We start from the raw sequence: 14,834 nt of genomic DNA, 5'->3' as shown, positions 1-14,834 counted from the left end.
AGATCATAATTAAGCACCCTTACATTTACAGCATATTAGTGTTTTATTATAGTTCTAAAGCTTTAATAGAAACGAATTAGTAATCACATTTGTTTTGGAAGTAATGAGGCAGCCGTGGCTCATGGCAAGAGTCATACATGCATTACGGGGCGCCTGGGTGGCTCAGGTGGTTATGCCTCTGCCTTCGGCTCAGGTCATGATCCCAGGGTCCTGGGACTGAGTCCCGCATCAGGCTCCCTGCTCAGCAGGGAGTCTGCTTCTCCCTCTGCCTTTCCCCTGGCTTGTGCTCTCTCTGGCTACTCTCTCTTTCCCTCAAATAAACAAATAAAATCTTAAAAAAAAAAAGAAAGAAAAAAAAAGAGTTACACCGTGCATTACCGTGACTATAGTTTTCTAGTGTCAAATCACACTGAAATGTTCAGTCCAATATAAAAACCACAGACTGTATTTACCATTCATGTAAGATGGCAAAATATTTTAATATAATCTCATTAATGTAAACTTATCATAAGTTAAGCAAGTGACAGAATTCAAACTTGAATGAATATAATGATGTATTTTAAAATCCTACAATTTTAGAGCGGCAAGTCTTAGTGTGTCGGGAAGGTATTTTAAATAGGAAACGTGGATCTCAAGAGCCCCAAAAGACTCGAGCATTATCTTCTGTGCTTCACTAGCCTGCTTTACTCACTGTGATAACACGGATCAGCTAGGCCAACACCTCTCCTTTACCAGCCTGCGCAAGGCTACGTCTTGCCAGCAGAGGGCACTGGAGGGTTCAGCTGTGCCGGCCCCACCAGGCTCCTGCAGCCAACAGCATCCAGCAGTTTCCTGCAGCGCCACCTCTGGCAGTGGCCAAAGCAGGCTGCCTCTGGTGAGGCACTTCCTCTGGAATGACCACCTCACAAATGACCTCTTCAGCACCCTCGCAGGTGACTTACTATGAGACCCAGGATCTCCCTGTAGACAGTCTCAAGTAGGGGTCCCTATGGAGGAAGCATCTCAGCACCTTCTCAGCCGTCTAGTGAGCCTGCACAGGGCATTCTCCAGAGGTCCAGATTTCAGGCCTGAGCAAAGGTTAGGAAGAGACCCCTGGGGTGTTCTTTTTTTGCCCTGGGGGTAGTGGCTGCTCCCTACATCTGCTAGTCCTATATTTTTTCAAGTCCTCTTTAATTCTTACCACTAACCCCATTACTCTAATTTCCTGTTAATAATTCCCTATTCTTGGGGAGCATTTTGTAACATATGTCATTGTCAAATCACTATGCTGTACACCTGAAGCTAATATATTGTCAACTATAATTCAATTTTAAAAAAATCCCTTCAAAAAAACCTTCCAGTAATATATGTATGTTTTCAAAATTAAAAATACAGTCTATCTTGTAGGATATAAAAACAATCCAGGGCCCCTGGCTGGCTCAGTTGGTAGAGCATGTGACTCCATCTCGGGGTTCAAGCCCCACAGTGGGTGCAGAGACTACTTAACAAAAAAGAAACACCTTAATATCCAAAAAAACTTAATATACCCCTTTCACAAAGATGGCACCAAATGCTAAGAAGGAGGCCCTTGCTCTTCCCAAAACTGAAGTCAAAGTAAAGGCTTTGAAGGTCAAAAAACGGTGCTGAAAGGCGTCCACAGTCACACACACACAAAAAAAGCAGAAGAAAGGTCCGCATGTCACTACATTCCAGCGACCCAAGACTATGACTCTCCAAAGGCAGCCCAAATATCCTCAGAAGAACACCCCCAGGAGAAACAAGCCTGACCACTATGCCATCATCAACTTCCTCGTGACTACTAAGTCAGCCATGAAGAAAATAGAAGACAACAACACACTTGTGTTCACTGTGGATGTCAAGGCCAACAAGTACCAGATCAAACAGGCTGTGAAGAAGCTCTAGGACACCGACATGGCCAAGGTCAACACCTTGATCGGGCCTGATGGAGGAAAGGCAGCATATGTTCGACTGGTTCCTGACTATGATGCTTTGGATGTTGCCAACAAAATCGGGATCATCTAAACTGAGTCCAGCTGGCTAAGTCCAAATATAAATTCACCATTAAAAAAAACACCTTAATGTGTGTGTGTGTGTGTGTGTGTGTGTGTGTGTGTGTGTATAAAATAATAATTCCCTATTCTTTCTGTTCAATTTACTGTGTCGTTTCTGTCTCTTATTTGGACTCCGAATGGTTTATCTCTTTACTACCAACTGTGAATTTCCGTAGGTCAACATTTCGTTTATAAAATAAATGTAAAAATCTTACTTCCTGGGGTGCAAAGGCTTTGAGGGCCATTAAAAGCTAAATTTATGTCTACTCCAACGCTCCTATCTTACAGGTTAGATACTTCATACTTTTAACTCCAAAATAACTCCTCCTCTGGGACACCTGAGTGGTTCAGTCCGTTGAGGTTGCAACTATTGATTTTGGCTGTTAGGGTCATAAGATCGAGCCCCACAACCAGCTCTGCACTTGGCATGCAATCCGCCTGAGTCTCTCTCTCTCTCTCTCTCTCTCTCTGCTCCCATCCCTGTTCCCACATGCTCTCTCTCTTAAAATTAAAAAATAGTAATAAAATAACCTCTCCTCTGCTGGCTTTCCTTTAAAAAAAATTTTAAAAATATTTATTTTAGAGAAAGTGAGAGACGGAGCAAGAGGGACAGGGGGATGGGGGAGAGGATCTCAGGCAGACTTCACACAAAGTACGGAACCTCTCGTGGGGCTCGATCCTAGATGAGCCTGAGATCACAACCAGAGCCAAACCCAAGATTCGGAAGCTTAACCAACTGTACTACCCAGGGGCCCGTGGCTTTCCTATCTGTAAAATAAGGGAGTGACTGAACTGGAAGCAGAACTCAGATCCCATCAAATCCAACACAAAGCCTTTCCACCCCACTTTCACTGTACCTATTAAAATAGGAGCAGAAAATACACACTCTTATCAGAGAACAAGGTGAGGAACACCTTTGGTAAAATATAAAAATTCATGTGTTTGGAAATTTTTAAAAATATGTATTTTTTTGAAGATCACGTTACACTTACAATACCCAAAAGAGGCCATGATACATCATTTTATAAAACAGAAATTTAGTTTTCACTTGTTATGAAACTGTCATCTCACTAGGAAATATATACTTCAGCAAAATAACTAAAAATCAAAAAGGATCCATTTTACATTAGTCATCCTTTACATACGTACTACTTTAAACACTTAATATATTATTAATCTAGATTTAAATATTCAGAACTATAAAAGTAAAGTTTTGGGGAAATAATCTTATGAATTTGTAAGGGGGAGGTGGGGAAAATTTTTTTTAAGCCCTGTGTTGTTTTTTAAGTAGGCTCCACGCCCAACGTGGGGCTCTAACTCATGACCTCAAGATCGAGAATCACATGCGCTACCAACTGAGCCAGCCAAGTGCCCCGTAAGCACTGTGTTCTGAAGCAGACCACTATTAACAGGGACCAAGACTCTAAAGCATTACCCATTGTCTACAGGGCTCTACCTATTCCCTCTCAGAGTCAAAGACACGAGCATGTGCCCAAACCCGATCATATAAGACACAGCACAGGATTTACAGATGGAAGCAAGAGCCAAAGTCCCCAACTTGGAGCTCTCAGACCTATGTAACCTCAGACATTCACTGCCCTCCATCCCCCAGCTTTGAGAAAGAGAAAAATCTGGTTTATTCCATGAAAGTTCCATCTTAAAGAGAATAATCTCTAAATAGAAAGTATCAATCAGGAATAATAATCCACATACTGTTCATGAAATAAACTAAGTAACTGCAATGGAAATAGTTTGACACTGATTCAGTCTAAAAACACTCTAAACGAGTGTAGCTGTTATTGGTGATTGATTTTGCCAAGGTTAGTGGGAATTTAACCTCAATTTTAGAGGGTATCAATGAAGTCGGCGTATTTGGGAATCAGGACAAAAGACTACCTGTGGTCACAATGAAGTATTAACTCTCTCAAACCAGGGAGAAAAGAGTATCCTTGTCTGCTTTATTAACTGATTCTTACCAATCACTACAAATTAATGGACTACAATCACGGCGTATTACTTAGAGAAACTGTAGCTGTAAGCTATATAAGAATCATCAAATGGATTTCCTTCACTTGAATATGAGCCATTTCGGTACATAAATAATAAATTTACAGAAAAAAAGGAAACCGATCTTGAATCCTGACAATATTTACAAAGGACCTCCTCCCGCCAGGCCCAGCACATAACGAGCACTCAGAAGTTAGTTTCCTGCATCTGCAAAGTGTTCTAGCTGGCAAAACGCTGTGAAGGGAGCCGGCCCCACCCCCACCCCACTAACCTTTCTCTTCTTGGATACCATCTCCCATCATATAGTCACTACAGGTACTTGGACACAAATACAGTGCCTGCCGCAGCTCCAAGTTGAGAAACCACACTTGAAGAAATGTGTTGACATAACACGTAGCGCCAAGGTTAGTGAGGCCCACAAATGAGTTCTATAAAAATACAAAATTTACAATTACAAACCAACTTCCCTTTACACAAAAAAATTATAAGAGGAATTATTTTTTAAATTTCAGATTAAAAAATGTGTTAACAGCACCCCAACCAACGTGGCATAACCACATAAGGCTCTCCTGGCCATGGGTAGGACATAATTTCATGAAAGCCCCATCTGGGTTGGCATCCCCAGTCTTCTAGTCTTCTCTGGCCACTTAACATCTAAAATTAAAACAGCAGGCTCCAGGCCAGATCTGTTCTAAACCTGTGTACAGAGGGTTTTCATTTGCTCTAGTCCTAAACTGTCAACATTGAGGAGAATGATAAAGTAAAACTTCCACGAAAGCTCCTTTCTATCCTATACATCAGAGAGAAACGGAGCAGGGGGAATTGGCTGCAACTTTTTCCAAAGACTGAGGATTCCTGAACTTACAAAGAATCATTCTTTTTAATATACAAAATATCTATATAGCTGACTATTTTGTGAACACCACGCTTTTTGGTTAGAAAATCTTAATGTGGATTCTAAAAAAAGTAAAACTATCAGTTATATGTATAATACGTAAAAATACAAGCCCAAGAAAGTGTGGTAATAGCACTAATGGGAGCTTGTTTCCTTGACTTACCACTTCCTTTAAAGAGACGTTTAGAAACGAGTTCAAAATAAAATGAACAATATGAAAGCCAACACAGAATCAGCATTTAAACTACAATTATCACCTATAGGCTTGCTGGGATACATGGCCACCTGATTTAAAGCATTACCATTAAGAACCGTTCCAATTCAAGCAGTTTAAGTTCCACTGCTTATCTGCAAGCTGCATGGGTTCCCCCAAGTCAGTAATAGTTCCTGATCACAGATGCAAAACAAAACAAAAAAAACAAAACAAATAAACAAAAAACCCAGAGGAATACCCCATAGTGATCACTTAAAAAAGGACGACTTACCTTTTTTCTCCTCTCACAGTTGGGATCATCAATGTTATGGAAACTATTTTCATCTATTTCTCCTAACCAAATATGCTCACCAATCCCAACCAAGCAATTCGGATTTCCTTTGCAGTTTCTTCTACAAAAAAAAAAAAAAAAAAAAGTTATTGTCTGATTAAGAAATGCCATAGTTCCGTAAGAAACATGCAGATTAGAACTGTAATGACATACCATATTTCATCTATTTCTCATCTATAAAATGAGGAGAACTGAGAAGATATAACACCCCGCTCAATTGTAAGGCTGTGGGGAAACAGAACTCATTTACCGCTGCGAGAATCCAAAGTGGTACAGCACTTCCAGGGAGAGGACTTCTGCACTCTCTAACAAAACAACACAGCTTCCTTTTCACACGCCAATTCATTTCTAAGGATTCACCCTGAAGACACACCTCTAGCCGTGCCGATGTATCTGCGCAAATAGCCCCCCAGTTAGTCATCGCAGCACTGTTTGTAACTGTGAGACACTGGGAAGCCAGATGACCCAACAGCGGACACGGTACCTGGGCACAACAGAGTACCACGCAACTGTAACAGGAGAATCACAGGACAAACCTCTACGGATGGATGTATCGGTAAGAAAGCAACATGCAGAACAGTATGTATAGTACGCTATTTCCTGCGTAAGAAAGATGGGGGCATAAGAAAATATACATGTGTCTGCTCATTTGAACAAAAAGAAACCAAAAGGTTAAGCCAGAGACCAGTAAAAGTGGTCACCTTCAGAACCTTCAGAACACGAGTGGGTTCAAGGTAAAAACTGGAGGGGTGTGTGACACTTTTCTGAATATACATACGCTGCGGAAACGGGGGGCCTCTGGGAATGTGACACGCATGCGCACACACACAAGTAAGGATGGGGGGACCCTAAATCCAACACAAACAAACACATTTCAGTTACATAACATCTCCACAATGAAGGCAAGGGGGGTGAGGAAGAACCCAAGTACACTGCACGCAGTCATCAGCAAGCTCCTTTAGCAGTGTCCTCAGGGTAAAGATGAAAGGTTCAAACACCAAATCAAGCAATCACCATGGATGGATGCTAGTACAGGTGAGTGTGCGGAGTCGAGTATAGGGAGTAATGAAATACCTACACAGTCTCGAAGTATCTTAGCCCCGGGTGTTTATTAATCCCTGAAGGAAAAACAGAACGCTTCAGTGGAGAAAGCTGGCCGACACCACTTCACCAATAGATCAAGTTTCAGTGGTGGGTCCCTGCGGGTACGACCCACTGAGCACGGCTTTACTTCTGGGACACTCCTGCCAACATCAACAGCCTCAATCTAACCATGAGGCAGCATCACACAAAAACACCTTGATGAGCTTTCTACATGTCAAAATGTCAATGTCATGAAATGAACAAAGACTGAGTGATCCTTTCAGATTAAAAAGGACTAAAGGGACAAATGGCTGCAGCACACGAGCTTGGATTTTTGCTACAAAGGAAATTATTAGATCTTTATGTTCCAAAAGTTTCAGAAGCTTAGCCACTAAAGCTTTACAGACAGCAGTGAAAGACTGGAAACATCACCAATACCAAACAATGGAAACCACTCTGTAGTCAAGGGAGAAGATGGAGGAAACTTTTTATGTTATGATACGCAACGTCATTAGTTGAAAAGACAAGGTACAAAAACAATGTTTAAAAATGGGTGTGGTACACATGTTTATTTAGACAGGAGGATATACTATAAAATGGAAACCACCCTATCTCTAAGGAGGTTAATTCTGTACTTGCTAGCTGCCGTTAAATTACCTGGCCAGCAGTTAATTTCAGAGACCAGGTACAAACAAACACAATGCTAGCATTCTAGGGCCCAATAATTTCCATTATTTCTTTATTCCCCCATCATCACCTTTTGTACTTTTAATATTTTGAGCTATGGAATGTACTACATATTCCAAAGTAAGGAATTTTCTTAAGTGTTCTGCTTAAACATCCTGTCTTCCTGGTCTTAAAAAATAAATTTAAAAAAAATCATTCTTCCTGTAGACAAAAATTAATTTTTCTCTTCTAGCAAGAGACACGAAGAAACAAGCAAAACAAAACAAAACAAAAAAAACTGGAAAGTAACCTAGAATCTTTTCCTTGAAGCAGGGCAAGGATTTAACAAGAAAATAACTGCTACAGGGGCGCCTGGGTGGCACAGCGGTTAAGCGTCTGCCTTCGGCTCCGGGCATGATCCTGGCGTTATGGGATCGAGCCCCACATCAGGCTCTTCTGCTATGAGCCTGCTTCTTCCTCTCCCACTCCCCCTGCTTGTGTTCCCTTTCTCGCTGGCTGTCTCTATCTCTATCGAATAAATAAATAAAATCTTTAAAAAAAAAAAAAAGAAAAGAAAAGAACTGCTAGGGACAGCCTGGGTGGTGTGGTCAGTTAAGCATTTGCCTTTAACTCGGGTCATGATCTTGGGGCACTGGGATTGAGTCCTGGGTCGGGCTCCTTGCTCAGCGGGGAGCTCGCTTCTCCCTCTGCCTTCCCCCACCTCCGCTTGTGCTGACAGATAAATAAAAATGAAAGAAAGAAAGAAAGAAAGAAAGAAAGAAAGAAAGAAAGAAAGAAAGAGAGAAAGAGAGAAAGAAAGAAAGAAAGAAGGTAAGGAAAGAAGGAAGGAAGAAAGAAAATGACAGCTAAGCAGCCCTGGACTCACGTTCCTTAGGACAGAAAAGACAGTACTGCCAACTAGAGTAAAAACACACCTCTCAAAATCAGTAGGTACTTATTCTTTTAAATCTGCTTTTCAAAAGTATGATGTCAAATCTCCTTTGTTCCTTCTGCTCTTGAACAAGAATGTGCTAAGACTTTTCACAGGATTTGGCTGTGGGGACAAGCACTCTCCTATGGCTTCCACCCACACCTCATTCTCAGAAGACTGTTCTCATGGAACCATTTGGGTTTTACTTTCCTGTTCCCAACAGCAAGAGAGAAACATGAAAGTAGGCTGTCCTGGGGTGCCTGGCGGGCTCAGTCAGAGGAGTGCGTGACTCCTGATCTTGGGGGTCGTGAGTTTGAGGCCCATGCTGAGCACGGAGTTTACTGAAAGTACGTAATTTTTAAAAACACCTTAATTTGCCTCCAGAATCAGCGACATCTTCTACCTACCTCTCCAAGCTAAAAACCCTTTCATTCTCTCTCCCAATCTCTCTCTCTCTCTCTCTCTCTCTGGTGATTCTGAACTTTAAAAAAAAGTACTCTCTCCTTGTCCCCGTTGCCCCCCTCCCCGCCCCAAAATCTTGTACACTCAACTTGGTCCAAAGTTGGCTCCAGACATGACCTAAAAATTCCACAACAGGGTTTCTTTAACTCTGAGAAGACTTTGGAAACAGATGTGAGAAGTTGAAAGCAATTTGCATTATTTTCCTCTCGAACGCTGGCACTGTTTTTTGTTTGTACACATCTTCTTACGTTAATTGCTGGCTAGGTATTAGTGAATTAAGTGTTCAATCGGCTAGAACACCATCACTGTGTAGACGAGATGAAGCAGTGACAACGCACCAGCCCCAGGAAGAGCCCATGTACTATATGGGTCTCTAGGGCCACACTTTCAGGTAAGAACTCAAAAAGCCAATGGCAGTGCTTTGCAATGAAAGCAGTTAAGCTAATGGATTCAAGCTTTCCAAATATCAGCTAAGCCTTCTGTACGTGAGCCCAGTATTTTGTTTGTTGTCTTGTTTGGAGAAGTACAGAATCTACTTAAGAGGCGTAAGTCGTAAAAACGTTTCTAATTACAAGCTATTACTCCCAAGCCAACTTAAGCAGCAAAGGAGAATACCAATACAGAAGGCTAGCATCCCCCTACAGAAGAACACCTCTCCCATTCATCAGTCTCCAATGCCCTGAACTTCATTTTATCCACGGGAGGAGTAGGCCACGCTGTCAAGTATCATTTCTCATCATGTTTGTACCAATTTTCTTACAGTAGAAAAATATTTCTGCGTACTTATTTCTATCAAAGGGTAAAAAGAAATCAAGAAGGCTGAGTGTTCTAAGATAAAAGACAGGCACACATGTTTGCATGTAAAGACCTAACCTGTTTACTGTGTAAATATCCCGGCCAACTTGACCCACTTATATTACCTACCTGACCCAAGAAACCACTGCTTAGAAACCAAATAACTCTTTTCCACATCACAAGTGTCCCTGATTTAATCTAGAGTGATGCCACTCACTTTCTCTGAAATAGAAACTTCTACAACCTTATAACAACTGTATCCTCTACCCACTCCCCACAGGTCTTCTTCCCAGAAATCCTTCCTTCTGCCTACAGGGGTATCAGAGAACCAAATCACAAAAACCAAGCCTGAAGATCAGTCAACCTGGTTCTTCCTCTGGCTCTCTCCCCCTCTCCCATCTCATTTACACTTCTACATTTGTTGGCTTAAGAAGAAGGGGCTCCTGGCCAGCTCATTCGGTAGAGTATGCAACTTGATCTCAGGTTGTGAGTTCAAGCCCCACACTGGGTCTAGAGATTAAAATAATAATAAGTTTTTGTTTTATGTGGCAGATGCCTACTACTGTGTTACTGTATGCGCTAAGTTTCTTCACTCATCTACCCCTGCCCTATAGGCCCTTTTTTCTGAGAACAAACTTACTCAGGTCCTATAGTTCCAGCAAAAGGATTTCAACTACTTCCATTTTGACCTTGAACTTTCTAATTGATAAAATCCTTCTTTCCATCTTGTCTATCTCAGGCAAAAGACTCCGTGGGCAAAGCATCCCCTGATGGGAACCAGTCCCCAACCCAAGCAATAAAAACTGCCCAAGGCCAGCAAAACACCACCCATGACAGCGGACTTGACCTTCACTGCCCACCTGCACCTACCCATCAATCTTTGCCTCACGTTTTCCTTATATAAATCTGGAAGTATTTATGGTACGTAGTAGACAGTCTTTGAGACACTAGTCCCCTGTCTTTCCGGTGTTGGCCTCACTGAAATAAATTCCTTTCCCGTTTCACCACCACTTGGGTCTCTCCCTTTGGATTTTGTCAGTGGCAAGTGGCCAAACCTGGTCTGTCTGGGACCCCTGGAGCCAGGCACTCTTGCGCCCCTGCACCCTGGCTACACTAGCAAGAGCTGGTAAGATGCGGCCCCAATCTGTCACTGAAACACAAAAATCTCTCAAGATATTTCAAATGGGAAGTGAGGGATGGGGGGGGGGGCGTTGGTTAGTGGGACTTGGGAAGCTTGGCTGTCTAGGAAGGAATCAACACGCTAAATCAACATGCTTTGTAGAAGCAGCAGAAACAGAAGGAGTTTCCAGAAACACTCCCTGGCCCAACTATATCCCTGCCTTACCCATGACTTATTTGTCTAAGCTTCCCTGAATTAAAAAAAAAAAAAAACAGAAAACAAAAACCCTGACATTTCTTAACTGAGCCATTTTCCTGATGCCTATGCTAGTTTCAAGTTTCTATCACTTGTGTCGAGGAGTAACAAATACTAACTAAAGCTCTTCCTGTTACCAACACTCCAAAAGCCACTTCAGTCTCTGTCAGACCTAATTCTTAAAAGTGACTGTCTCTCTTCCTCTAAACTTTCTATAAGACTAGCTAACAAACACAGGGGAAAACACTCAAATCCAGAGAAAAGCAAACTTAAAACAGTCATGAAAGATGTCTTCTCTTACCCAATCAGCAAAACCTTTCCAAGGATGAACTAAGGTAAAGTGAGAGCCGTTGTGCACTCATTGGCCGCAAGAGGAATAACTAAACACACCCTTTTGGGAAAATGTGGAAAATGTCTCGAAATATTAAATGACACCAATATTTTGTTTCAATGATTCTACTCCTGGGCATATATCCACAGAATACACAACACTGTGGCAATGAAACAATGATGAATCCCAATGGGTACTTCTTCCAGAACCGTGTGATAGAAGAACACCAAGTGGCTGAACTGGTTGACAACGGACAGGTTCCCAAATGTTTGGTCTGACATGCTAAGCAGCTGTGACATGACTTGCTGTGATTTTAGGCCAGCAAAACACCTTGCCAGCAATCCTAGTGGAGGATGCCATCCTAAACCGGTTTAGTGGCAATGAGAATGCAGGAAAGCTGAATTCAAGTTTATCAATGAGAGGAAATCAACAAGACGTGGGGACCCTTTAGATGGTGGGCGAAAGAAGGGAAAGAGGGGGCGCCTGGGTGGCTCAGTCGGTTAAGCGTCTGCCTTCGGTTCAGGTCATGATCCCAGCACCTGGGATCCAGCTCTGCATTGGGCTCCCTGCTCCGTGGGGAGTCTGCTTCTTCCTCTCCCTCTGCCCTTCCCTCTGCTCGTGCACTCTCTCGAGCTCAAAAAAATAAATGAATAAATTAACAAAATCTTTTTTTTAAGGGGGAGGGGAGGAAAGGTCTGCAGTGATGGCCCAAACTGTAAAGAATGAAAACAATTCTCCACGAATCAAACACTGTTTGGCTGGGGACTGGAAAACCACCGGTGAGGCATCTAGGGTACAAACCACTACGTTCCTCTGGTACTAACCACAGCCAAGAGACGAAGTTTGAGCCATTTTGAGATCTCCAAGGAACTGTCGTTTAAGAGTATCTTCCAACACAATGGACAAAAATTCATGGCCAGTGATTTCACAGTTGCTATACAGTTGGGAAAAAATCATTATTTGAATGGGAGAGGGGGTGGGAGAGTCCCACCCCCTCAGTGGTCATTTAAAGAGCTATTCCTTTGCTTTTCCTCATCACCTTTCACTTTCTTAGCTCTTAGGAACATCACTTCACACACAGCCCAGGCATGCTAACTTTCCTGCATCAAGTGAAGATCTGACTATACCGAAGCTTTGCCTAATGCATCACAAACTTTCTGAAAAACAATCCGAATACATATATAATAAAGACTTACTGGTCTTCGCATCCTTTGACCCAGAACCACCATTTTAAAGAATGTATCCTAAGCAAACATAGATGTCAACAAATACTTTCAAAGACAATCATCACTATTTAGAAACAAGCCACATGCCCGACCACAGGAAAATTGTCAGTGTTGTTTGTAACAGAGAACTGTTTAGAAACAAGCTACCTGCCCAACCACAGTGACAATGTTAAAGTGTGGTACAGTGATATGATGGAATACTATGCAGCCATTAAAACTCTTTTCAAGCGATACTTTCAGACATGTGACCCCGCTCAAGACAGAATTCTAAATAAACAGGATACAAAGTTACCCATTATGAGTTTAATTTTTCTAAGGGTGGGGAGTGATGTGTTTTTTTTTTTTTAAAGATTTTATTTATTTATTTGACAGAGATAGAGACAGCCAGCGAGAGAGGGAACACAAGCAGGGGGAGTGGGAGAGGAAGAAGCAGGCTCATAGCAGAAGAGCCTGATGTGGGGCTCGATCCCATAACGCCGGGATCACGCCCTGAGCCGAAGGCAGACGCTCAACCGCTGTGCCACCCAGGCGCCCCTAGGGAGTGATGTTTTTACATTTTTTTCAATGAAAAAAGAAACCACAAGGGAAATTACAAAACACTCTGAAATGAATAAAACATACCAAAGTTGTGAGATGCAGCTAAATTAGTGGATAGAGGGGAATTTATAGCATTAAATGTTTAGATCGATCAATTGATCGATTGAAATGTTAAGAAACCAGCCTCTGGCGTCCTCAGCTAGCTCAGACGGTAGTACAAGACTCTTGATCGCGGGCTGGTAGTTTGAGACCCATGTGTGGGGTACAGTTTACTTAAAATCAAAAAACAGAAACAAACAAAAACCAGCTTCAAACCATATTTACCCTAATTTGTAGTTATCACAAATTCCAGGAACACCAAACCAGCAAATTTTGGCACATACTTTATATTTTGGTAATTCATGGTTAATCTGAATCCCCTCAGAACATCTGAGTAACACGTGTGGCAGTAAGACCATTCTGATTCTCTAACCTCTGGTGAGAGCAGAAGTCAATGCAAACAAGGTGGAAGGGACAGTGACTGGTACCAGTCTGGATGGCAGAGAGCTGCTGCATGGAGCTTTCAAGTCACCAACAATAAATGTCCACGAGATAGGTCACAACACACAGGAGTTAAGAGTAAACACTATCATTTTATATAACCCAAACCTACCATCTCATAAAAGCAACCAGACTTCACAGGGTGACACATTCTGTCACATGGAGATGCCCAGATAATTAAAGGGCCTGAGAATACTGAAATGAAAGACCAAGTCCTAGGCATCAAACAAGGGCTCGCAGCCCAGGAGGTGACAGGTAAAAGGAGAGCTTCAGAGACATAAATGCAGTGGTGGCATCAAGCACGGGACTCCGCAGCAGAGATCCCACAGCAAGGGAGGCAGTGCTGTGAAGGTGAAAGTCTCCAAGGGCGCTCAGGAACTCAGCCCACGTGGGAGGCGAACTAAAGAGCATTCGGGGCAGAGTGCTCATGGACACAGAAGGCTGGAGGAGCAAGCAAGGGGAAATCAATGCAGGCTCCCCTGCCACCTCCAAGGGGGAAGGAAGCCTTCCCGCAGCTGGCGGCGCAGCATAGCTGGCGGCTTTGCCGAGAGGAAGGCGGGAAGGCCAAGGAAGCTGCAGCAGTCAGGGGCTAGGTCAGCTCACAGGAGACCGCAAATACCGTGAGAAGAGCTTGGACTTCGTCCAGGAAGAACAAGGAGCCAGTAAAAGGTTTTTAGAAGAAAAATAATTGCGGGGCGCCTGGGTGGCTCAGTTGGTGAAGCGTCTGCCTTGGGCTTGGGTCATGATCCCAGGGTTCTGGGATGGAGGCCCACATCGGTCTCCCTGTCACAGGGAGCCTGCTTCTCCCTCTCCACCCCGCTCACGCTCTCTCTTGCTCTCAAATAAATAAAATCTTAAGGAAAAAAAAAGAAAAGAAATAGGATTTCCACTTTAGAAAGATCCTCTAATTATGCTTCTAAGAATCACCTGAAAATTCTACAAGTTTTGCTTTGTCAATAAACATGATTCTTATAAGGCTCCTCCTGTTTCTTAATAAGGCAAGTTTTAAGCCCCTAAGGTATTTTTTCAGTGTTAAGTCCTGACTCTTCGTGTGTGTGTGTGTGTGTGTGTGTGTGTGAGAGAGAGAGAGAGAGAGAGAGAGAGAGAGAGAGAGTGTGCACGCAAGAGAGAGACACCAGTGAGGGAAATTTAAAGGGAATGCTGTTAGAAAGATAAGAAATGAGGAACGGAAATATAAGATGCTAATTCTGGTAAGAGGTCAAATCAACAGCACTTGTCACTGATCATTTCTGGTGTGGTGAGGGGAAAAAGAAACCAGGTTTTTATGAATGCAGTTGCATTTAAAATCTTTTGCTTTTAAAGGAAAAATGGAAATCACAAATAAATGCTTTGAGAATACTCACATCTAGAATTTCATAAAATGGTCATT

The 14,834-nt window shown here is 42.5% G+C and overlaps 1 protein-coding gene and 1 pseudogene across 6 annotated transcripts in view; one reads left to right on the top strand and one right to left on the bottom strand.

The window, feature by feature from the left end:
• USP48 (ubiquitin specific peptidase 48) overlaps positions 1-14,834 on the bottom strand; it is a 90,099-nt gene that overhangs the window by 56,654 nt on the left and 18,611 nt on the right. For all 6 annotated transcript variants that reach the window (XM_087858458.1, XM_087858457.1, XM_087858459.1 and 3 more), the window contains exons 2-3: positions 5,439-5,559; positions 4,330-4,486 (exon numbers count right to left, since the gene is read on the bottom strand). In XM_087858458.1, the coding sequence (XP_087714584.1) occupies positions 4,330-4,486; positions 5,439-5,559 (278 nt within the window). The remainder of the gene's footprint in view (positions 1-4,329; positions 4,487-5,438; positions 5,560-14,834) is intronic.
• On the top strand, positions 1,540-2,027 carry LOC123782476 (large ribosomal subunit protein uL23 pseudogene; annotated as a pseudogene).

Source organism: Ursus americanus, chromosome 33 (assembly GCF_024610735.1).
Source record: "Ursus americanus isolate L20-20 chromosome 33, mUrsAme1.1.p, whole genome shotgun sequence".
Classification (NCBI taxonomy): domain Eukaryota; kingdom Metazoa; phylum Chordata; class Mammalia; order Carnivora; family Ursidae; genus Ursus; species Ursus americanus.
This window is presented reverse-complemented; position numbering and strand designations above follow the sequence as displayed.